Source organism: Neocloeon triangulifer, unplaced genomic scaffold, assembly GCF_031216515.1.
Source record: "Neocloeon triangulifer isolate White Clay Creek 2 clone unplaced genomic scaffold, ASM3121651v1 ptg000009l, whole genome shotgun sequence".
In the NCBI taxonomy this organism is placed as follows: Eukaryota; Metazoa; Arthropoda; class Insecta; order Ephemeroptera; family Baetidae; genus Neocloeon; species Neocloeon triangulifer.
In genome coordinates, this window is record NW_026775551.1 from 5,614,784 (window position 1) to 5,637,713 (window position 22,930).

Sequence of the window (22,930 nt, forward strand, 5' to 3'; positions counted from 1 at the left end):
ACTTCGAAATGTCACCACCATACAGTGGAGGCGCTGGTTGATCAAAGTTCGCCGATCAGCACGACATCGCACCATATTTATCGAAAACCAAAATTCAAAACAAACACACGACGCCGGGAATTGAGCCGGTTCTAATTTGGAAATTTGCTACGAAGCCCTTCTGCATTGCAAGATGATGGCCGGAAGGGTTAAAGTTGAGTCATCTTTGCCCGCCGAAGAGAGCGATCTGCTTTCAATCAGGCCATTGTAAGCTCAACTTTTATACAAACAATTTTTTATTTTTCTGACCTCTCAAATTTTAACTTTTACAGGGGCGCAGGGCAAGAGGTTGGAAGGTCTTGCATTATGCTCGAGTTCAAGGGAAAGAAAATTATGGTAAGAAATGTGGAAATTTTGAGAAATGAACCGTTTTAAATAATTTTTTTTTATTTTAGCTTGACTGCGGTATTCATCCAGGTCTATCAGGTATGGATGCTCTTCCATTCGTAGACTTGATTGAAGCAGACGAAATAGATCTCCTGCTCATATCACAGTAAAAGACTAATATTACTAATATTCACGTTCTGTACCAACATATTTTCTTAAAGCTTTCATTTGGACCACTGTGGAGCTCTACCATGGTTTTTGCAGAAAACAAAATTCAAGGGTCGTTGTTTTATGACCCATGCCACAAAAGCTATTTATCGCTGGCTTCTGTCAGATTATATCAAAGTCAGGTATTTATTTTTAAAGTTCTTTTTTTAATTTTTATATCCAATTATTAATGGCAAATCGTATCTTAGCAACATTGCTACAGAGCAAATGCTGTACACAGAAGCAGATTTAGAGAGTTCAATGGACAAAATCGAAACAATAAACTTCCACGAGGAGAAGGATGTGCTTGGAGTTAAGTTTTGGGCGTACAATGCTGGCCACGTTCTTGGCGCTGCCATGTTCATGATCGAAATTGCCGGCGTCAAAATTTTGTACACTGGAGACTTTTCTCGACAAGAAGACAGGCATTTGATGGCAGCGGAGATTCCTAATGTCCACCCTGATGTCCTTATCACTGTAAAATGATATTTATTTTTTCATTCGTTCCAATATGATTATTAAAATAAAAAATTCAATGTAGGAAAGTACTTACGGAACACACGTCCACGAGAAAAGAGAAGAGCGGGAAGGCCGTTTCACCACCTTGGTCAACAGCATTGTTAGCAGAGGAGGGCGATGCCTCATCCCTGTTTTTGCTCTTGGAAGAGCACAAGAACTTTTGCTCATTTTAGGTATTACTTCAAAATAAATACCGATTAAAGATACTTATGCTTGCTTTTTTATAGACGAGTATTGGGGCCAGCACCCGGAGTTGCACGACATTCCCATTTACTACGCATCGTCTCTTGCCAAAAAATGTATGGCCGTGTATCAGACTTACATTAATGCAATGAACGACAAAATTAAAAACCAGATTGCCGTCAGTAACCCGTTTGTGTTCAAGCACATCTCAAACCTGAAGGTATAAATGCTAGCCATTATTTTTATTAGTTTTATAATATGTATCCTCTTTATATTTCAGGGTATCGATCATTTTGAGGATGTGGGTCCTTGCGTTGTTATGGCGTCCCCTGGTATGATGCAAAGTGGACTTTCTAGGGAACTGTTCGAATCGTGGTGCTCTGACCACAAAAATGGAGTCATCATTGCAGGTATATGGATTTTGCATACGAAATAGGTGAAAACTGTTAAGTATACTCTTTTAGGCTATTGTGTGGAGGGTACTTTGGCCAAAATGATTTTGTCTGAGCCAGAGGAAATCACAACGATGGCCGGACAAAAACTTCCTCTGAAAATGTCCGTCGACTACATCTCATTTTCAGCCCACACAGATTATCAGCAAACGAGAGATTTCATCAAAATTCTGAAACCTCCTCATATTGTATGTTGTGGTTTTTACTAATTTCAGATTTAACATTAAATTAATATTGCCGTAGGTTCTAGTGCATGGCGAACAGAACGAAATGAATCGTCTGAAAACAGCTTTGGTCAGAGAATTTGAAGCCGACCCAAAAAATAAGATGCAAATTTACAACCCCCGAAATACAATTGCCGTCGAGCTTTATTTCAGGGGAGAAAAAACTGCGAAAGTAGGACTTGTTGATGAAATTGATCCTGATCTTTAATTAGTAATTTTAAGGTTATGGGGTCCCTGGCAGTTGAACCTCCGAAACCTGGCAACACACTTTCAGGCATCTTGGTAAAGCGTAACTTCAACTACCTTCTTTTAGATCCAGCCGACCTTGCAAGTTTGTAAATTGAAATTTCATTCGATATTTTCTACAAATTGAATCTTCTGTAGAGTATTCTGACATGAGTATTAGTCAAGTGGTTCAGAGGATGAGCATGCACTACAATGGACCCATGGCATTGCTCAAGCACATACTCATTCAGCTCGCGGGAAATGTAGAAGCCGTCGATGACAAGAAGTTGCGAATTTTTAACTGCATTGACCTTACCTTAGTTGAAAAATGCATAACTTTGGAGGTAATGGAAACTAAAATCCAATAATTCCTCATAACAAAATTTTTAAGTGGGTTGCGAGTCCTGTGAACGACATGTATGCAGACACGGTTCTGGCTGCAGTTCTGCAGGCAGAGTCGGTAGAGGATGCCCCGAAAACCCTGCCAACCACATCTTCAAAGATGGATAGCATGCATTTCAAGGAATGCCTGATTGAAATGCTGCAGGACATGTTTGGCGAGGATTCAGTCCCAAAAATTTTCAAGGGTGACAAACTGCATGTCACTGTTGATGGCAAAAAAGCTGACATCGATTTGGAGAAAATGGTGAATTGATAATTATAAAAAAATTCTGCTTTTGACTGACAAATCTTTCCAGAATGTTATTTGTGAGGAGGATGAGTTGTTGCAGCAAGTTGTACAGACAGCAGTCTCAAAATTGTATCAGTCGCTAGCACCACCCACTATGGACGACTGATTTTTGTAAATAAATAATCTTTAAAAAGCAGAAGTGATGTTTCCATCCTGTTTCCATCAAGTACTTTTAGTATATTGTTTTTAATTGTAATTCTTTTGTAGATCAATAAGCTTTTTATTTAGAAATATAACATATTGAAAATTTTATTAAAATTGGCCTCCACCTTGCAAATTATAACTTTCAGATGGGCATTTGCCTCACGCAAGAAATATAAGTGGAAAATATAACATGCAGTCTTAAAACATGACCATGAATTAGACACTATATTCGACGCTCCAAAATTTTAGTGAATGCTCTCGATGAGCAGGGCGATGCCTTGTCCGCCACCAATGCAGGCTGATCCAATTCCCAACTTGGCCTTCCTTCTCCTGCAATAAAAGTTGATTTAAAAATGCTGCACAATTTCTTGTAAAATAATTTACCTGAGTTCATGAACAAGATGAGCAGTAATCCTTGATCCAGAGGCAGCCAGTGGGTGACCTAGGGCAATGGCACCTCCATTCACGTTCAACTTGCTTGTGTCCAGTTTCAGTTCTTTGGCACAGGCAAGAGTTTGGGCACCAAAGGCTTCATTGATCTAACATTTTGTTCAAAATAGATTGATTTAATAGCATTTAATTGCAAATATACCTCAATGAGGTCAATGTCAGAGAGAGATTTTCCGGCTTTTTCGAGGAGCATGCTGATAGCAGGAGCAGGGCCAATGCCCATGATGCTTGGCTCGACACCAACAACACTGTAGCCCACAAGTCGAGCAAGTGGCTTCAAGTTTAGCTTGGAGCAAGCCTCCTCGCTGGCAAGGACAACGGCTCCAGCACCATCGCAAACACCCTTCAATCGACAAATTGGAATAAAATAATTTTGTTTACAGTAAAAATGTTTACAGATGCAGTTCCAGCAGTGACGACACCACCTTTCTTGAAGATGGACGGGAGCTTTGCGAGACCCTCTTTGGTTGTGGCAGGCTTGGGGTGCTCATCAAAATCAATGCTCACTTCCTTGCCCTTGACCTTTACACTGACTGGGGCCAATTCTTCCTTGAAGTAGCCATTGTCGTGGGCTGATAATAATTGCATTATTAAGGGCTTGCTTCAAACTTTTATAATTCAAGATTACCGTTCTTCCACTTGGACTGGGACGAGAGAGCGAATTGCTCGACTTCCTCTCTGCTGATCTTGTACTTGTCAGCCAAGTTTTCGGCAGTGATGGCCATGGGCATCTTGCAGTACGAGTCAGTCAGACCAGCCCAAAGAGAGTCCTCAAGGACGGGTGAGACGCCCAGAGGAACTCCAAAGCGGACTCCGCGCACAATGTGGGGCGACTGGCTCATGTTATCGACTCCGCCAGTCAGAACTACAGACGAATCTCCAAGCACAATGTTCTGGAAACAGATCTTCGACAAAGAAACTTTGGATCATATTTATATTTATACTTGTGCTCCATTGACAATCGATTGGAATCCAGAGCCACACAGTCGGTTAACGGTGAGTGCTGGCTTGTTAATGGGGATTCCAACTCGAATAGACACGTGTCTGGACAAGTAGATCGAGTCCGTGGAGGTGGCCTAAATTTTCATTTTATTTATAATTTTAGTTTAATTATTTCTTTACTTACACCAAGAACGTTTCCAACAATGACATGATCGATGGAATCAGGCTTTATGTTGCCAGAGGCCAGGGCAGCCTTGGCAGCTACTTCCTGGAGATCAGCGGCACTCTTGTTCACAAATTTGCCTCCATAAGTGCCAAAAGGAGTGCGCTTGGCAGCGACGATAAATATTCCTAATAATTAGATTCATTATTTTCTCTTTCAACAGGGAAAAATTGAGATTATGTATGTACATATGCAGTATAATAAAATGCATTACCTTTAGTGAGCGACGACATTTTCGAAGGGTATTTTCTGTTGTTGGTTTAAACTCCAAACTCCAAGATGTATTCTGGCGGAAGAGACAAAAAGACGGTGTTATATTGTTTAAAACTGTCTGTCTAATATCTCTAATAGGTTCAAGAAGTTATGTGTACTCCTTGGCGACTACTGATAATGAGTTGAACTTTGATCTTTTCTTGAAGGCCGGAATCAATCAGCGAACAATAAATTAGCTTCTAAGGTATAACGTTTGCATGCTATTTAATTTTAGACTGTTTTGGACTTTGAACAACGAAAAAATGATTCAATCTTCAATCTTATCTCATGCTCACCAAGTGACGAGAAGTGACCCAATATTTCCACTCTTTTCCTCTGGCTAAATGTTCACTCGTCGGAATGGGCAATGGGCGGTCAGTGCAATACGTACAAAGCTGCCAAAACAGCTGAACAGTTGGATGGTTGCCTAATGACAATGGGACACCCAATGAATTAATTGATATAAATTTAAATGTCACGGTTTTTATGCGTACACTTTTTGCAAAGGAAGTTTCAAGAAGCAAAACAAAGGAGTTTCTATTTACTAGGTAGCCAACCTAATATTTACAAAAGAACCTCTGTTTGCCATATTTTTGTAGACAGTTTAAGCTGGCAGCACTGAAATATTCATCACCCCCCCCCCCTACTTTGCGAATTGCGATCACGCCCCTCTTCTCCTTGTGCATGTTGCACGATTTTTCCTTGCTCGTGGGCAGAAACATCAACACTAAAAAATAATTATTCATGCTTATAAATTTATAAAGGATTTGAAATAATCTAGACAGATTTTCTGATGGAGATCAAGAATATGTGCAGCGTGCTAGCTCGAATAAGGTTCAAGATTTTTCTTGGAGGTTTTTATTTCAGAAGAAGTGAATTTTCAAATAAAATTGCAGACCCCGTTTGCCGACTGCCACTCACTGCACTAGACGATGCTCTGGAGTTTCTCAGCAATCGCCAGCCAAAAAGCCCGAAATAAAAATTCCGAATAGAATTGATAGAGGGCCAACGGACATCCTGAGGGTAATGAAAATTTGGATAAAAATATTTTTCCAGTATTTTGTAATTTGTACTTAAAAAATGTGTTGCAAATTTTTAGGCACTTTCGAACACAATTCAAACTGATTACACTGCGCCGCATTACAAGTATCATGATGATCCCTTTCTCATTCCCTTGTCAAACATTGGAAAACGAACGTTTGCCCTGGCAAAAGAATCTGGTAAAAAAGCGGCTCAATGGATCATGGCTCAGAATGCTGAACTTTTTAATGCAAGGACTGCAGATCCAGCAATACCCGTAAATAATCTGAACAATAATTTTGTTAATTATAAAATGCATTTTTTTCCATAGGCTTTCTTACCCAAACTAGTTTTCACTCCAGACTCTAAGGTCACAGAAAATGATTTGCATTTGGCCATCGATGGTGCTAGAGTTGAAGAAGCGTTGCAGATTTATGATATAATGCAAAAGCAAGGCCAAAGTTTGTGATTAATTTTTTTTTAGGAATATATCAAATTTTTTATGGCATTTAATTATTCTCAGCTGTGTCGTTGGAAGCTCGGCAAGCCCTCTTAGAATTCCTAAGCTACTTTAATTCGGAGGAAACTTTACCGGAAGAGTTCATTGAGGAGCGCTGGTTTCTTCAGTTTCAGAAGAAAGAAAGCAGACAAAAGAAGTCTTGGAAGTAGGCCTTCGCACAATGTTAATTTTACACAAATCTTAATTTCAATTATTCAGTGATGCTGGAATGGCACAAGCGTTGTTCGACTCGATAAAAGAAGAGCTTCAAGAAGGGCCAGCATTGAACAAAGCAAAGTGTGCTCTTCTGAGAGGAATGGCCAAGTATTGTCAGGTAAATCGCACAATTTTTGAGCAAATTGAGTGGGAGTAAAAATTTTGTTGAAGGCTGATCGGGGCTGGGAAATGTACAAGACCATGAGGAGTGCGGCAGAGCCCATTGACGTCGACACTTACAACCAAATCTTCAAACTTGTTGGATTTGTCCGAGACACCATCGAAAAACGATCAGAGCTTGTGGAGGTATTATTTGGTTATTTCAATATTTTTAAACTTACAAAATTGTATTCTAAGGAAATGCTGAGAGAGATGAATGCAAATAAAGTGAAGCCGAACATCGGCACTCTTAATGCCATTTTGGATATGATGGTTAGCAGCTCAGGTCAAAGCCAGACAAAAACTTTTGCAACTAGGTTGATTGCTGAGTTCAAGCTCTTGGGCATCAAGCCGTCCTTGGCTTCTTACTACCACCTTCTCAATATTTTCAGTCGCGACAGTGCGTTTTTATTTGTGATGGATTCACTGGATTAAAATAATTGTTAATAAACTAGGGGGACCAAAGAGCGGCGTTCTCCAGGAAATAATAACCATTTTGGAGAGTGAAGGCCCTCTTGAAATACGAGACCCCAAAGACACCTTCTTCTTTGTCACTGCAATGGACGTTTGCAAAAATTCATTGGAGGATCCAGCTTTGGCAAGACGTGTCCACAATCTTCTACTTTCCCACAACAATTATGACTTTATTGGTACGAACTAAAAAATAGGCTACTTTAATAATCTGACTGCTAAAATTAATTTTAATTTCCTTGGTCCAGGTGATACATACAAGGAGAGCATTTATTACCGCCTTTTCTTTTCACTTCTCATAAATTTGGAGCCACTGGACGAGTTTATGAAAATCTACAACAAATATGTACCAAACATTTACATCCCTGAGCCAGGAAATATGGAGGTACTTTGACAGTTAACAATTTCTTAGATTTGATATTGATCACGTTTTTGTTTTAGGACATCGTACGCTCAATCGACCTCCATGGATCATGGGAAATGCTTCCTCAAATATGGTCGGATCTAGTCGTTTTCGACCAGGTAGAATTTTAACTAACCTGCAGAAAAATGAGTTCTGATTGGTTTTTATTTAGATTAATAGAGATAATCTGGTTACTGCCTGGTTCAACACAGCTGTCAAGGCAAACGTAGTGGCTCCCTTTGAATCTGCCGTCTCTCAGCAGGATAGCGTCAAAAACTTGTACGTTTCGGTAGAGCCAGACGACCCTCAGCAAATTTTGGCTACCTCGTTTTATGAGGCAGCAAAACACTACTGGGAAAAAGTTGCTTCTCAGCCAAAACGCTTTGTCAACAAAATTACGTAAGCTTAAATTTTTCCCAATCATCATCTTTATTTAAAATTTTTTGGTACATGGCTTATGTGTTGATTGTGTTAATTTTAGGTGGTCGGGAGTAAACCTTGGAAACTGCATGATTTTGGCTGTGCGAGCCAACAAGTACAATTTTGCAGTTAAAATCTTGGATAAGTTGTTGGACGAGTACAATGGAGCTCCACCTTCTGTTGAATCTCTTCGAATTTTTATGAAGAGAGCTGTCGCTGAAAATGATCTGGACTCAGCAGTGGTGCGTTTATTACCCTTAGTATTCGCAATGTGCCTTTTTCACAGCTTTTTTTCATTTTCAGAAATGCATTGTGTTTGCCTGTGAAACCGGATTCGCAGAAGCTGCCATGCTAGCAGACGAATTGAAACAGGCATCTCAGCTGAAGGAGAATCAAATTTCAAAAATCAACTCGGCACTTGGAATTTTGTAGATAATATAATGAGTATTTTAATATGTATTAGAACCAAAGCCTTTTCATGCTATATCGTCAAAGACATATATTTTTAACAAGCGAATAGTTAAGACAAGCTTAATTTAAATTTGGTTAATTATTCTTTTCTATGGCGCACAAGCAGGCACTCTTGAATTTAATTTTAAAGGCTGTATATTTACGAGTTATCTTAAAAGTTTGTTGGTTTGGAATGCTGCAGTTAAAATGTTTACAGTTCAACTGAGGTTCAACAATCAATATCAAAATGATTTTTTACATAAAAACTTCAATCATTGTGTAGCCCACTGGCTGCCATTCAAGTGCTGCAAAAGATTCCTTGCTTTGGTTCCATGTTTTTGCACCACGGGAGGCAAAACTGTTGCAGCCGCTGAAGATTCCAGGGTTGCTCTTCTCAAAGGGGCATAGACAGACACATAACCAGCCATTCTCTCTACTCGAAGGCGCTGCGTGAAATCCAAGAGACGGCAGGCTCTCTCAGGGGTGCCGGCGCTGCGACACTCGACCAGGACCACATACATGAAGAGACGGACGTCTTCGGGAGTTTCCCTGTGGAAGAAACTGATCCTCGAAAGTCCCAACTCATCGGGCAAGTTGAGATAAATAGATCGCGCTCCTGTCCAGTCTTTCCACGAATCTACCATCACCTAGGAAAATTTATTCCAATTTTATATTATTTTTTTTTAATATATTTTGAATTTTATACTTTGCTGAAGCAGGTGTCCAAACTTTTGAAGCCGATTAAAATGTAGCTGAATTCATCGTCGTCACTATCATAACCAGGAGATCTGTCAGGGATTATGTTTCGCACTTCTCGATAAACTCCTGAATAATTTGTGAAAAAATATTAAATTAGATTAAAACTTGGGATGCGCGCCACCTTGCTCTAAGTGAAAATCAGGTCCCAAAGTCTTGCTGTCAAGCAAAGTTCCGTGCTGGTGAAGGCGCTTTTTTAGAGTTTCCTTTTCCTCCGTAAAATGGACCATGGGAAACAGAACTGAAATTAGAGATTTCAAACAATTACATATCGAATAATTCATCTTGGATTTAAAGTAATTTGCTAAAATAGTCAAAATTAAGACCTCCTCTTTCTCTTGAATCGAGCAACATTCCTCCTCGGAGTAGGGCACTGTTTGCCACAGCCTCCCTCAGCCGATGCTGCAGCTCGGGAAAAGTTACTCGCGCTTGAAAATTGTTCTCAGCGCTGACAAATGAAAAAATTGCCAGGCCACCTAAATTATTTGGCACTTCAGGCGACGTGCTGCTGAATCTCACTTGGTGCTTAAATTTAAAATAGTAAAGTGACGTGTAAGCTTAAATTGGCCCCACTTAAAAAAAAATTGCCTTACTTGGTAATGTAAATCGACTGGAGACGAGTGTCCAGATAAGTTGTATGGGTTTTGCATGTAGACGGGACTGTTTGATGCACTGGACGGCCTGATGAGGGTTCGAGGGCTTGAACAACCACTGGAAGCGTCAGTACTTCCTAGGGAATCTATAAAAAGAGATAAAATTTTTTTATTATTTTAAGATACGATGTGTTAAATTTTTTTTTTAAAATCATGTTTTGTTTAAATTGTTGATTGATTTATTCTCCATTCAAATTAATGAATAATATTTCATCATTATATGAAATATTAGGAGTTTTATTATTATTTTTTTTTTAAATTCTATATTCATGATTTCAATAATTACGTTTTACAGCTACTTTAATGAACGTATTAAATCAGCTTAATTCCAACCGGAGCTCCACCCTTTGCGTGTGTAGCAGAATTATATGAAGTTAAACTGCCAAGTAAATTGGACAACTCCTTCGCTCGGTGCTCAATTGCGCACCACTTATTCAAAATTAAGTAATTCACTGATGGCATATTTTAGGAGTTGCGAAAAACACCGAGAACAAACTCTCTACTTTTTCATCACGAGAAAATTATATGGGATCAGAGAAATTCTGCAAGCACATTTCGCGGTATAAGAAAAATAAAAACCATTGCGATGACCACTCGCGCGTAATTGGTGGTCTGCCGAGAGAGCGGCTTTTCTCTGTCAGGCATTTTCATGGGTCGGCGCGGGTTTTATGAATATTTCATTTGGCCTAGAGCATAACTCGCACAACATTTCACATATCATGTGCCAAACATTGCTCTCGAGATGAGATTATAAGAACACGTACCTATAACGATTTCCATTTGAATTAGCCACAATCAAAATTAAGGTGGATAAACCGCATTAAAAATTATGTAAAAGCGATGAACTTTTGAAAGTCTCAATCGTCTTCCAACCTTATACAATTTGAATTGAAATTCTTAACATACAGGAAAATTTTATAAAAAATATATTTTTCTAGATGATATGCAAAAAAAGATGGTAGATTTTCATAACAGAAAACGTATAGGGCAAATTTTAAAAAAAATATAGAAACGCAAAAAAAACCCGACAGGCCTCACGAATCATATTGTTTTGCATGGTTTCTGTTGTTTGGAAATAAAACGGTTCACAAATTAGATCCCATTTAAAAATAAACTGGGCCCATAAAGTACCTCATGACTACAAAACAATGCACAATTCACAAAACAATGACAGTAAAATTGCAGGTTACACGGACTTTATATGCAAATAAGTTCAAATAGGCTCCAAAATAAATTTAAATTCTCTCTCGTCCGAGTCCGAACTTTAATCCAAAAAGAGACCGCAGAGAACGATATGTACGTGAATTATTTTTCTTGTATGCAGTCCAAAATAGCATAATAATAAATGCGGTAACCTTTGGCGCCAGTCCGATTTGGTCAATGCGGCAAAAAAGACAACATGTGAGTCAGTGGCCGCGTGTCCGCTCCGGTTTGCTCCGCTGGCCTTTACCTCTCATTTATAGTGATTTCATTGAGCAGCGGCCAAGGATCGCATCGTGGATCTATAGCATGTGTTGTATAGTAGCAGGAACTTTTGCTCTTTTGTTGTCATTATGAACTATCAAGAGAAAGAATATATATAAATAACAGGCTCCGCATAATGGAACACGGCGTGTATAAAGATTGATTCAGAATAATCCACCGTCAGGTGCGCTGCATTATTTATAAGCTCTGTAGGTTGTGCTGTAATAACTTTGCCGAAGGTGATCGGTGGAAGTGCATGAACTTTTCTTGACGGTCAACGCAAATCGAGCCTTTTGCTTCCAATTAATTATTGAAAGAAGGCAATGAGACTTCATATAATCATCAATTAAGTACTGGATGATTTCATCAAATGGAAAAGAGCAGTTGCTTTTTCTTGGTATAATCTGCCTGCATTTTTTTTAGGAAAGTAAAAGTTATTGAATCATTAAGGAATTTTATAAATTTCTTCTCCAATGGCAACCCGAGGCATGTTTTTTTTTTTTTAATATTTCCAGATACAATAATTTTATGCGTGTACTTTGTTATTGACACGTACACCTTTAACAAGTACGCATCCAGTAGTAAATTATGCAAAGCACGCTTCGCACAAAAGAACACATACGGTGCGATATGACTTAACAATGTTGAATTTTTGCACCTGAACACGTTTGTTTTTTCCACGCCATAAAAATCTAGCTAGAGATAAAATCGCACGCACTGACTTTGCGTCATTTTTAATGTACACTCGAAATCGCTGCTTGTTCAAAACAAGTGTCTCAAAAAACAATGGGATCGTTTCGCACGATTTCCGACCGAATCTCCAGTGCAGAATATTAATCGAGAGCCACATTTTTGCCCGATCTGGAATTAGCGCGCCGAGGTTTTGTTTTATTTGTTCACACGCTGAATATTTATTATGTGCCTTCTGTTATTCTCATTGTGTGACAACTTGAGCTGTGATAAATTCCAATGATATTTTCGCATGAATAGATATAACGGCTCCATAATTTAGTTTTTGGGTTGATATTTTCGTGAGAGGCCTGACGACAAAAGTGACACAACCTACGACAGCGGCGGTTGCTGAAAAGTTATAAGCTTTTGTGTGACAAGACTATAGCCACTTATTTATTTCTGATTTTATGCGTGTCAAGTCTAACTCAGAATGTTTTAGGCCCCCACGCAATCCACGCATAAATAAATAATAAAAAGTCTCAATGGAAAAAATCAAATATTGACAAATATTTTAGAAAAATTAAAAATTTGGTCAAATTATGCGCTGCTGTACAGCCATAGACATCAATTAAATTTTTACTTTAATATTTCCGATATTAATAAGTCATTATTTAACATCTAAATTTAAAATTTTAACTACTGATAAATATATAGCAGTGAACATTTTAATAATTCCGGAGGAAGAAGTAAGATTTATAACCTGATTTATACTTTAATCGTGCCAGCTTGAAAAAAGAATTTCTTGAAAAAACCTCCTTTGATATTTTATCTTTCATAATTTTTGATTAACGAGGTAATTTAATTTTACAGTAAAACATCAAAAGTAAGCGGTCTCGGCTGATTAATTTTCCTTCTCTCTGGAGCTCACGCAGATATTCCTGGCATATGATTTTAATGAGTCAAGCGTCAAAGAATCTTTAAGAAATATTTTTGTACGTTAAAAATTCCTTCTCTCGGTTTTCTCGGAATATTAATTGCACGCAACAACAACCGGGAGGAACAAATTCCTCGCAAATTGAAAACCTGGGAGGTTGTGTTTAATAAATTGCTGTTGCTTTTTTACATACGCAGAGAACCACTTCCTTCTCTAATCTAACAAATGCAATCAACTGTGTAGTGCAGCCAACTATGAAATGCATTAATTATAGTCCCACACCTGAGTTGTCGGACGCGGCCCTTCCCAAACCGTTCAAGGTGTTCAGCAGCCAGCAAAAACGCATTAACTCCTGTCGTCACTCCATTCAGATGCACACACGCATGCCTTGGTAATTTCACAACAATCAAAGGCTGAATTAACACTCCTACTTATTACATAAAAATTGCTGTGATTCTCTCTTTGAAATAAATAAAGAGCAGTGGGGAATAAATCATATAGCATTGGTTGCGATGGTGATCGTTGTTATTTTTAATTCCAGAGAACGCGCAGTTTTCCTCGTGCGTGTGGGCGTTTAATTGCCCTGCGAGTTGCAAACAAACCGGCGCGTTAGAGGAGCCGCCGCTGTTTTTATGTATGGAAATCAAATTTGGGTGTGAAATTTTTCCCTAACGCGGTTGCGAAGTTCGGCGTGTCGGCCTCGCCGATAGACATGGCTCGTAAATTTTTCTTGTATATACGCGATTGGAAACAAGTTTTTCAAGACGCGCGTTTTATCCTCGTTTAGGAGAGTGGCTGGATTAAGATTTTGCCTTCGAGATCACCGTGTCGCCGCGACTAAGTGATTTTTCACACTTAAAAACTTACAGGCGAGTGGCAGTAAAAGTTGAAGGAGTCTGCGGCATGCGTAAATGATTAAAGCACCACCGTTTTATTTATTTATTTCTATAATTTTATTGCTGAGAAGATGCAAATCTTGATTTTGGTTTTGACCTTGTATCAAGTTAGTGGAATGCGGCAGAAAATTAATATTCATGATGTGATGGTTTCTGCAAAAATTAATGGTGCAATAAAATAATAAAACGTTCCTCGTCAATAAACAGAATAAATTGAAAATCAATACAATTTGAAAGTGATAAAAATACTCTTGGGTGTTCCAAAAGAAATTTAAAAGAAAAAAAAATCGTTCTTCAGTGAATTTTCAAATTGATAGTTATTTACTTTAATTTAACTCCATACCCGTGTGCCTAATGAAACTCTAGAATGTAAAAGAGGTACAATTATTTCAATTATAAAAATGTGTCAGTCCGCTTTGGGACTAATTAATGAATCCATAATTTGACCCGCTCTCAAACCACGAGTTGCTTAATTAGGTTGGTTTTAATTCAATTCGCAACATTTTTTTTGTCTGCGCACAACTTTCAGCGAGCACCGTCAACAGAAGTGTACTGTTGTGCAACTCACTCAGCACGCATCTCTGCCTCATATAATTATATTATAGGCTCCACACGTTAAATATTTGCAGAGACGATCATAATCAAATTTGACGTCACCATTTAATTAATTAAAAAGTCGCACGTGTACGCGGTCAGGTAACATTCAAACGCAATTTAATATTCTTCATGCCATGGCGGCGCTGAGGGACTTGGCGACTATTACTAAGCAGGGTGCGCCGCGCCTCATTAAAAATACAAATGTTGATATAAATATACGCAGCGACGGAATTAACGAAGCCTCTGTAGGTGTGAGCGCTAATGAGATATCTGTTGCTGATAGCGAGTTAAAGCTGTGGTCACTCATTGCCCATTTTTCACTCGCTAATGCAAAATAAACACCTACTTGCCATGTAACGCGACCAAAGTGTACGCACGAACCTAATTAACTAAGCAAGACTGTGGCCTTTTCTGCGAAAGGTTAATAAAAATGACGATAAATATTTTAATTAAATTTTGTAAAATAAATCTCAAATTAATGATCTTCGTTAGCGTAAAAATGTGTAATTTTGAAAAGAGAAATTATAATTTTCATATTTTGTGGCTTTCGCATGATTATTATTTCATTTTATGTACAGCCCTGTTAAATGTAGGGTTGGAAAATAGTTGATCACCTTTTCAACCTATTTGAGTGAAGAAAAACACTAATTTTCCATCAAATTTTATCTACTTTGAGATTTTTCACATCTTATATTTGTAAAATTGTTATAAATGAATCACCCTTTTTCAAAAATAAAACATAAAAAAAAAAATTCATCCATAAAGAGCATTCATATTTTTGACGTAAAAAAATTATCACCTATTTGTCTCCTATTTCAGCTGAAAAAAAATCAACCAAAGCTAGTGGTAAATTTTGCCCACAAGAATAATCTATTTTCCCATTATTAAATTTTTTTGCCTTCAGCTGATTAGTTTGTAGGTTCTAAAAAAAAAAAAATACTATTTTTAACCAAGTAATTAAATAAATGGCTATGACCATTAATCATAAATTACATCCTGAAGGCACGAGAGCTGAAAAATTAATTCGATCGTAAATTGCCCATCATCAAATTATTGCTTATTGCACTTAAAAAATGTGCTCTTTGTTCTATCTGTCACCGCTCATTGATCTTTGCTGGCAGCACAAAATTTATCACCCGCACTCAGGAATTTTAATTTAAAACGCACAAGGAGCTTAGCACGCGTCTTCTTGCGCTTTTAAGCCATCGAGTTGCAAGAGAGTACAAGACGGGTTAATAACAATAATAATGCTGGTGAAGCTGGAGAGATTGAAATTTATGAGCAAAGGGTAATTGGGGCTGTCGGCTCCAATTTAATTACAACCGGAGAGCGAATTCGCTTTGCCGAGAGCAGTGGTCGATTTGCATAATGCAGAGAGACGCGCAGCTCTCCTGTATTTTATATTTTTTCCAGTAGGCGTGCGTTTTCGCCTTTTTTGGAGTGAGGCCAAACAATTTTCAAGAGAGCATGCCTTGGATAGATAGGCAAATAAACACGCTTGGTGTGTTTGTGCACTTTGGCGTGTTCGGCTGCTTTTATCGCTCCTCGGCGGCAATTGTAGAATTTGGGCGGCGAGTCAATGAAGAGGAAACCAATAATTTACACGCTCCTAATTGGGCCAGATTATCGTTTGCGCGCGAGAACAATTTTTGAAAAAGAAAAGAACGGTGTGACTCAGCGAGCTAATTTTTAAGAGACGCGTGACATCCGCCCACTGAAGATTTCCGAATTAGAGAAGATCGAAATGAGTAGAGTGGGTGTGGACGCGGGCATTGGTGTTTCCAAATTGTGAATTCAGCGCAGCATCATCCAGAGATAAACAAACGCAACATAGCTGAGAACAAATAATTGCTTTTTATTTAGATTTAATGGATTTGTAACGCTCCATGGCAATCTACTTTTAAAACAAGACCAATTTTTATTAAAATATGCAAATGTGTTTAGGACATTTACTTTTTAGGGGAATTGGAGTGAAAAATTTAGGACAATTATTTTTAGGGGCAATAACGGAGACTCAAAATATATGGTAAAATCACTGAAATTATTAATTGAATATTTTATTTTGCTGTCGGACTTTTAAATATTTTTCATGATATTTACTGAATTATTATTTACGGATGGCCAAGAAGAGAATTATTTATTTAGCCAGAGTGCATTGCTTACAAGGCAATTCAGAAGCAAACGTTTCCGCAGAAAAACTCCAGTCACAAAATGATCGTCTGAATCTGAATAATGGAGAGGGTTTCTTCTTTTCCCTGCCAGCGCCTCAGAGAGCATTTTATTACATTTCGGCATTTTTCCATGCTCTCTCACAGTCGGTCCAAAATCATATATGCTAACAGGCTTCTTTATGAAAGAGTTTGTTGTCTGCGAGTGTGTTTTGTTGTGTGTGCGCGCGGCTGAAAATTTTCATTTGGGTGTGTCTCTTTGCGAGCTTTGTGCGTGGCCAGAGAGAGATTTGATGCCAATATCAGATATACTCGCATACCGCACCGAGTATCAAACGAAAGGCATATTGAAAAGCTGTGCTCCAAAATTTATTATTCGTGATTGCCCCATAAAAAGATATGTTTTGGCCAGGCCAATGGGAAAATTTGATGCCCTGCCAAAGTAAGCTGCTTGATAGCTGGAAAAAACGAAACGTTATTCAAATTTGACAGATTTATTCCATTGTGCTTAATATCGGCCAATGAAAGTACAATTTTTGCGCAAAACAATCGATAACTTTTGAATAGAACAAATTTCGAACACGATAAATTTGTTATATTAGATTATAAAGATGCAGTTGCACACGAGAATGCCTCTGTGTACAATGGAAGTCTTAGAAATCAAAGTGACATTTTGAATTTAGCAAGTCTCCGCCTAATCAGATTTATTGCGACCCACGACACTAATGATTCTGAAAGCGATTTGTTCGCCAGGCTACAATTCCTCTTTACCGGGGTTACAAGTGGCGCGCGCGCTTTAGAAACCTTAAAAGTGCCGCGAATTAGTACATATTAATTAATGCGCTCACCATCAGGGGTGGTCAATTCTAGACTTTTCCAAGATTTAATTGATTTCTTCGTCGCACAATCCTTTTAAGAAATATTATGAAAATATCAGAAGATTTTTTATTCGACTTTTCAGTCTTGCAAAAAATAAATGCGAGATTATTTAATAAAAAAATCACATTAAGAGTGTCAGCACATCAATGTCCAATAAATCGCCCAAGATAAAAATAGCACGGCCCGTACTAAAAATGTTTATAAAAATTTAAAACTTTGAAATTTATAAAAAATTGAAAAAAAAATTTTTAATGATTTTCAAATCACTCCTTTCCATAAACGTGTCAAGTTACAATACCCGCGATTCGCGTGTGTTGCGGAAAAATATATACAATTTGATTTAAAAACTTTTAACCTGCGATATTTTCATTGAATTCATTAATTATACTGTAAGAAAATTGTCCATATTGTCGCGCAGTTGGAATAAAAATACTCACAGCAATAGTCGATGGGTTCGCCTTGGCTGTCAAAACTCTGGTGCCTGTGCATGATTGAAATTTTGTTCCACCAACGAAATTAACACCAAAAAGCCACCCCGCGTTACTACAGAGGGTGAACGGTGGCGGCGGCGGATGAAATAATATATACGGTCGTGGTGCCGCTCGCCGGCGCTTTGAAACACAAATTTGCTATGCTTGCTCCTCCTGCGGCCGCGAGCAAAGGACTGACTGACTGCGCCTCTCTGACACTGAATCCAAAGACGCCGAGCAACGCGAGTGAAGCGACTTCATTCATGACGTAACCCTTTCTTGATTGCGAAACCTGCACGATACATGGGTGCGTAAATTTATTAGGATAGAAATTAATTTTTTTTTTACAATTTCCCTCTTGCGGGCTATTTGTGAAATTACCCCCTTAATTCCTATAAAATACAATTTGATGAATGCTATTTTCTTGAAACTGAATTTGAAAATTTGTGGTTGAATTTTACGATCGAATGGTGATTTGAATTTAAATTCAGCTTTTCGTCTTCTCTCAACAAACGCCGAGAATTGTGGCTGCAGCCCGCAGGCCGCGCAGCCGAAACATGTAGAGCAGGAAATTGATTTTTCTTAAACAATAAACAACCATTGGAGGAAAAGCCGAATTTAAATTCAAGTCACCTTGAAATTTGGAAATTTAATTAAATATGATTGAATAATTTTAATCATATTCAAAATATGATTCAATTACAATTTTTTCAAAAAAATTGTAAAAGTGTGCTTTAACATGTATGTATGATGAACACTCATTGAATAATTTTTCAATAAAAAATAATTTGAAGCGAAAATGACACAATTGATATAATTAATTGGCATAGTAGGCATAATTATTATTATTATCTCGATGATATAATAAACCTAAAACCGCAGCTTGCCCAGAGCTAGCCCGTCTATGTGTATTTTTATCGCAAAAGTCCCTACCTTTGAACCCATTGCGAATTTTGATCGCAAAGGTTTAATTATGAGTTTTTGTGCCCAAATACGCATTGCAGGTAATGGCAGTCAGGAATATTATCATTAAAAATACTTAGAAAGGACGCAAAAAGTTACGCACCAGTCGGGCCGCGCTTGTCGTCGACGTGGATCGAGGACATCGAGGTGCTCAGCTTTTTGCTCGCCCTGCAGTGTCCTTTGATCTCGGCCAAGCCCAACTTTGGGCTGTTTGCCCTGCCGTCCCACAACTCCATCGTCCAATATGTGCCGTCTGTGCAGACCCTCGAAGAGCACTCGTCGCTCTACTATCCAACTTCGGCAACCTGCACGACCACACTTTCCACAGCCCCAGTTTGTCTTTCATGGTCAGAGGCTCTGACTCAGAGCAAATTCATCGACGACATTAATTTGATTTTGTACTGAAAAATTTAAATTTAAAAAAAGCGTATTCCTGTAGAATTGTTTTTTAAAAAAGAAATTTTATTTGATGAAAAAAATATTGAATACTTGAAGAGACTAAAGGAAATAAATAATAGAGAATATAAATATGACTTCAAAAAATAACATATCCAGTATATCCACCTTAAAAGTATGCAACTTGTGGCGCGTCGAAACATATACGTTACTTACAGGACAGATCATATATTACTTAATAATTTTCAACATTTAAATATTTTTTTTTCTATCTTTACAAATTATAATTAAAACCTTATCAATCATTTTTATTAATTATTTAAAAATTGCCTGGGATTTGTTACACGCATCATTATACATATTGAGAATTACATAAAATTAATGAATTTAGTATTAAGTTTAATATTATATTTACTAAGATTATAGAAAGAGCAACAAATGCCAATAAAGCAATAGCGATTACCCGATTAAAAGCTGCTTCACGCGTAAACACATTTTAAACACCCAAATACAACCAAACATATAATTTTACACCTATTAATGTAAATGAAAGAGATCAGGCTTTTCCTCGTTGCAGAAGAATTGTTTCTTTTTTCAAATTTTGTTTTTTTTTAACCATTTTTCTGCAACGAGGAAAAGCCCGATCTCTTCATTTCCATTATCATCTCCTCGAGAGTCAACTTCTAACTTCTTCAAACAAAAATCTTTTAATGTGCTTTTGTTTTGATGGTTCTTTCAAATTTCTCTGAAATTTTTGCAAAATATTTGCTATAGTAGTGGTCCCGTTTTGTCCAACAATTCCTTTCGATACAAATAAATTGCTTTCACAAGTAATAGAATCTAAACAATGTAACGTAACAATTAGGAAAAATAATATAATTTTTCACAAAACTATATTCACACCTCTAAATAGCCACAGCAAAGGCTGTAAGAACGTGACCACGTTGTTTATAGTGGAATAAAAAATTCAAGGAAGTTGTAAAAGTGCTCACGGGTTTCTCTCGACGCAGGACAAGAAAATGATATTATTCAAATGACACCATAATTTATATTTTTCCCATCGCCTCCATTATTTTAAAGCCATTTTTCTAAAGAACCAATTTGACAATTATTCTATTGTAATGCGATCCTTTTGGAATGGAGCAAAGTATCTTTATTCAAAAATTATGATAAATCCAATTATTCTCACGACTCCACAGCTGAAATTAAAAGTCAACTATGTTTCCTAAAATCAGCTTTCTTTGAAAATTTCCCTTTTCATCGATTTTTAGAAACGTGCACTACGTGGGCGGTATTTAGATTTGTATTTTGCATTATAGTTTTCAATGCTCGTACACGATTCGATTTTTCCATGTGCGTGTTTCAAAAAGTGTCAGGCTAATTGCAGAGTGCTGGCGAAAGAGCGCTCTATGTATTCGCAACACCACATCGAAACGTAATCTGTCGGTTTCACTAATGTGAGCAAACACGCACTTCCACAAAGTTTTATAATTGTTAATTGTTCAGATCCATTCGGCATTTCGCTACATTTAGTGTGCAGATGATGAATGAGCCTTTCCGCGCTTCTTTCTACGAAATCGCACTACTGATTATTTTATTACCTTGCAAAAATCCGTTCATGTATAAACTCCAACTCGGATCGAAATGTCAGCAAGCTGGAGAAAGTATCGATTTACTATTTTACAGCCCAGGAAAATTTGAATAAATACATAAGAAATAATGTTTTCATCAGAACGTCTAAGGAATTTCTTTCGCTTACTTAATCGGCCTTTGTTTTGTTAAACAGATTTGAGTTTCAAGGAAAAATTTCGTGATACAATTAAACGACCGGCCAAGGATCTAATTGTCATTCACTTGAGGCCAATGATTTTTTTATGTCATGACACAATTATGGTGTTTAACACACACGATGGCGAGACGAGACAGTATTTCCGTTAACATTTAATTTTAGTGCACAATTTTCCCCACGATGTACTACAAATTGTGAAATGGCCACTTGTCTTTTGCCTGTCACCTCTTTCATCGCGTGCGAATTATATTTTTACGTGTAAATGAGGAGTGCATAAACACAATTTATATTAATCTGGCAAAATTGAATTATTTTACTTTTTCTTCATTAAATAATTTTAAACTTTAATTTCATTGAGGATTATAATTGGAATTGATTCACATTAAAACCCCAGAAACGCCAAACCAACCATCCCCTTTTTCAATTATTTTTAGCAAATATTGATATTTTACCTTAAGAAAAGTAATAAAATCAAGTTATCTATAACATAAACTTTATTCAGATTGCGAATTTTTTATTTCTTCATTCAAAAAATTTTCAACATTAATTGAGTTAAAATAATTATTCACATTAAAATCCCTGAAACGCTAAACCCTTCAAAAATTATAGCCATCACTGATAAAAACTTCTGGAAAAATATTAAAATATTTTGCTATTTATAGCTTATCTATACAATAATTTTTTTAATTGCTTTATTTTATTTTTATAACATTTATCAGTAACCAATCATTTAACAAATTATTCACCAAATCGAGTCTGTTCATTTGAATTAGTAAAGACATTACTTATATTTTACTTCTAGAATATTGTTAAGTATTTGAATATTTATAACCTATTTTTCAGGAACATTTTTATCATTTTTCCAATTGTAACATTCGGCGCATTAAAAGTATTTATTCTTATATGGCAAACCGGAGGAGGCAGCGTGGCTTGCAAGACACTTCTTGCGTTGCTTCTTGTTTGCCATCTACGAGTAAAGTTGGTACTTTTAGCATGTGAGCTGATGCAACGTGACTTTTTGAACAATATTGGCGCAGAAAATTGTTGGTTTGGTTTGGTTTAATGAAAGTTTATTTAGTTCGAAAACTTATACAATTACATACATTTTATAGAAAATTCAAATCACTTGTAAGAATAACTATAAAAATATACATTATTACTCATCACTACAATTTTTTTTCTTGTTAATTATTTTTAGCAAGTTGCATTTTGCATTTTTTCTTAAAGGAACAAGTTTCATGAATATTTTTTAGCTCATTGTACAGTTTAAATCCGCTCCGCATGTTGGATTTTTCGCTAATTTTTTAACTGCAGAGATGTATAGATTCACATTTTTTCTGGTTTTCCACCGGAAATGCGAATTGTTCATTTGTAGACCAATATGGCGCAAATGGCCATTTGTGGAGCGACGGACTGGCCATTTGTCCACGTAGGCGACTATAATCAACTATTTATAAAAATAAAGGGTAGGTGGATAGGATAGGTGATAGGTAACATTTTTGTGCGCACTTTACTTAAAATTCTGGTGTCTGGCTTTTTTTGTTAATGATACATTTTGATATTTTCTTCTTCGAATTAATGACTTTTTGTAAAGGCAAAAATTATAGATGTATAAAAATTGTCTAATGCAATAAACTTATATCTTATCTAACATAATCTTTACAATTTTTGTAAAAATAAAAATTGAATCGACATAATACCATTTTTGAAACGCTGTTTTTTGACAAGAAAATCGATGTCACCGCACAGCAAGATTGCTATAATAGAATTTTGAGCG

General features: G+C 37.0%; 4 protein-coding genes across 5 annotated transcripts; 2 read left to right on the forward strand and 2 right to left on the reverse strand.

Moving 5' to 3' along the window:
- The first annotated feature begins 26 nt into the window (after positions 1-26).
- On the forward strand, positions 27-3,017 carry LOC132195456 (cleavage and polyadenylation specificity factor 73). The gene is made up of 14 exons (XM_059617470.1): positions 27-246; positions 312-375; positions 435-532; positions 588-716; positions 783-1,050; positions 1,115-1,265; positions 1,320-1,495; positions 1,556-1,685; positions 1,740-1,915; positions 1,971-2,123; positions 2,174-2,282; positions 2,336-2,520; positions 2,568-2,822; positions 2,875-3,017. Exons 1-14 carry the CDS (start codon positions 173-175, stop codon positions 2,971-2,973), a joined length of 2,067 nt encoding a protein of 688 aa, XP_059473453.1. The 5' UTR covers positions 27-172; the 3' UTR covers positions 2,974-3,017.
- Positions 3,018-3,084: 67 nt separating this feature from the next.
- Positions 3,085-5,389, reverse strand: LOC132195459 (3-ketoacyl-CoA thiolase, mitochondrial). Of its 2 annotated transcripts, XM_059617477.1 has the most exons (10): positions 5,373-5,389; positions 5,175-5,305; positions 4,841-4,912; positions 4,588-4,754; positions 4,406-4,537; positions 4,090-4,354; positions 3,858-4,033; positions 3,604-3,804; positions 3,396-3,550; positions 3,085-3,341 (listed from the first exon to the last, which is right to left on the reverse strand). In XM_059617477.1, the coding sequence occupies exons 3-10, from the start codon at positions 4,857-4,859 to the stop codon at positions 3,257-3,259; spliced, it is 1,200 nt and encodes a 399-aa protein (XP_059473460.1). In that variant the 5' UTR covers positions 4,860-4,912; positions 5,175-5,305; positions 5,373-5,389; the 3' UTR covers positions 3,085-3,256. The 2 variants fall into 2 exon arrangements, with proteins under 2 accessions (XP_059473460.1, XP_059473459.1); XM_059617476.1 differs by lacking the exon at positions 5,373-5,389 and having other exon boundaries at positions 5,175-5,366.
- A 155-nt stretch (positions 5,390-5,544) lies between these two features.
- LOC132195457 (small ribosomal subunit protein mS39) lies at positions 5,545-8,536 on the forward strand. The gene is made up of 14 exons (XM_059617471.1): positions 5,545-5,712; positions 5,775-5,901; positions 5,978-6,175; positions 6,230-6,359; positions 6,422-6,563; positions 6,617-6,731; positions 6,785-6,919; positions 6,971-7,172; positions 7,228-7,422; positions 7,492-7,628; positions 7,685-7,765; positions 7,819-8,045; positions 8,128-8,308; positions 8,370-8,536. The coding sequence occupies exons 1-14, from the start codon at positions 5,672-5,674 to the stop codon at positions 8,496-8,498; spliced, it is 2,040 nt and encodes a 679-aa protein (XP_059473454.1). The 5' UTR covers positions 5,545-5,671; the 3' UTR covers positions 8,499-8,536.
- On the reverse strand, positions 8,058-18,186 carry LOC132195460 (uncharacterized). The gene is made up of 6 exons (XM_059617478.1): positions 17,973-18,186; positions 9,866-10,011; positions 9,599-9,797; positions 9,397-9,513; positions 9,223-9,341; positions 8,058-9,163 (listed from the first exon to the last, which is right to left on the reverse strand). The coding sequence occupies exons 1-6, from the start codon at positions 18,022-18,024 to the stop codon at positions 8,789-8,791; spliced, it is 1,008 nt and encodes a 335-aa protein (XP_059473461.1). The 5' UTR covers positions 18,025-18,186; the 3' UTR covers positions 8,058-8,788.
- Between the last annotated feature and the right edge of the window lie 4,744 nt (positions 18,187-22,930).

Excerpts from the sequence above, each read along its gene's own strand:
- LOC132195456 (XM_059617470.1), top strand. The coding sequence starts at position 173 with ATGATGGCCGGAAGGGTTAAAGTTGAGTCATCTTTGCCCGCCGAAGAG. Across the intron at positions 247-311 it reads CTGCTTTCAATCAGGCCATT|GGGCGCAGGGCAAGAGGTTG; the intron begins GTAAGCTCAACT and ends TAACTTTTACAG. Across the intron at positions 2,521-2,567 it reads AAAAATGCATAACTTTGGAG|TGGGTTGCGAGTCCTGTGAA; the intron begins GTAATGGAAACT and ends AAAATTTTTAAG.
- LOC132195459 (XM_059617477.1), bottom strand. Across the intron at positions 3,551-3,603 it reads CTGACATTGACCTCATTGAG|ATCAATGAAGCCTTTGGTGC; the intron begins GTATATTTGCAA and ends ACAAAATGTTAG. Across the intron at positions 3,342-3,395 it reads CATCTTGTTCATGAACTCAG|GAGAAGGAAGGCCAAGTTGG; the intron begins GTAAATTATTTT and ends CTTTTATTGCAG.
- LOC132195457 (XM_059617471.1), top strand. The coding sequence starts at position 5,672 with ATGGAGATCAAGAATATGTGCAGCGTGCTAGCTCGAATAAG. Across the intron at positions 6,920-6,970 it reads AACGATCAGAGCTTGTGGAG|GAAATGCTGAGAGAGATGAA; the intron begins GTATTATTTGGT and ends TTGTATTCTAAG. Across the intron at positions 7,766-7,818 it reads ATCTAGTCGTTTTCGACCAG|ATTAATAGAGATAATCTGGT; the intron begins GTAGAATTTTAA and ends GTTTTTATTTAG.
- LOC132195460 (XM_059617478.1), bottom strand. The coding sequence starts at position 18,024 with ATGCACAGGCACCAGAGTTTTGACAGCCAAGGCGAACCCATCGACTAT. Across the intron at positions 9,342-9,396 it reads TGATTTTCACTTAGAGCAAG|GAGTTTATCGAGAAGTGCGA; the intron begins GTGGCGCGCATC and ends CAAATTATTCAG. Across the intron at positions 9,164-9,222 it reads TGGACACCTGCTTCAGCAAA|GTGATGGTAGATTCGTGGAA; the intron begins GTATAAAATTCA and ends AAATTTTCCTAG.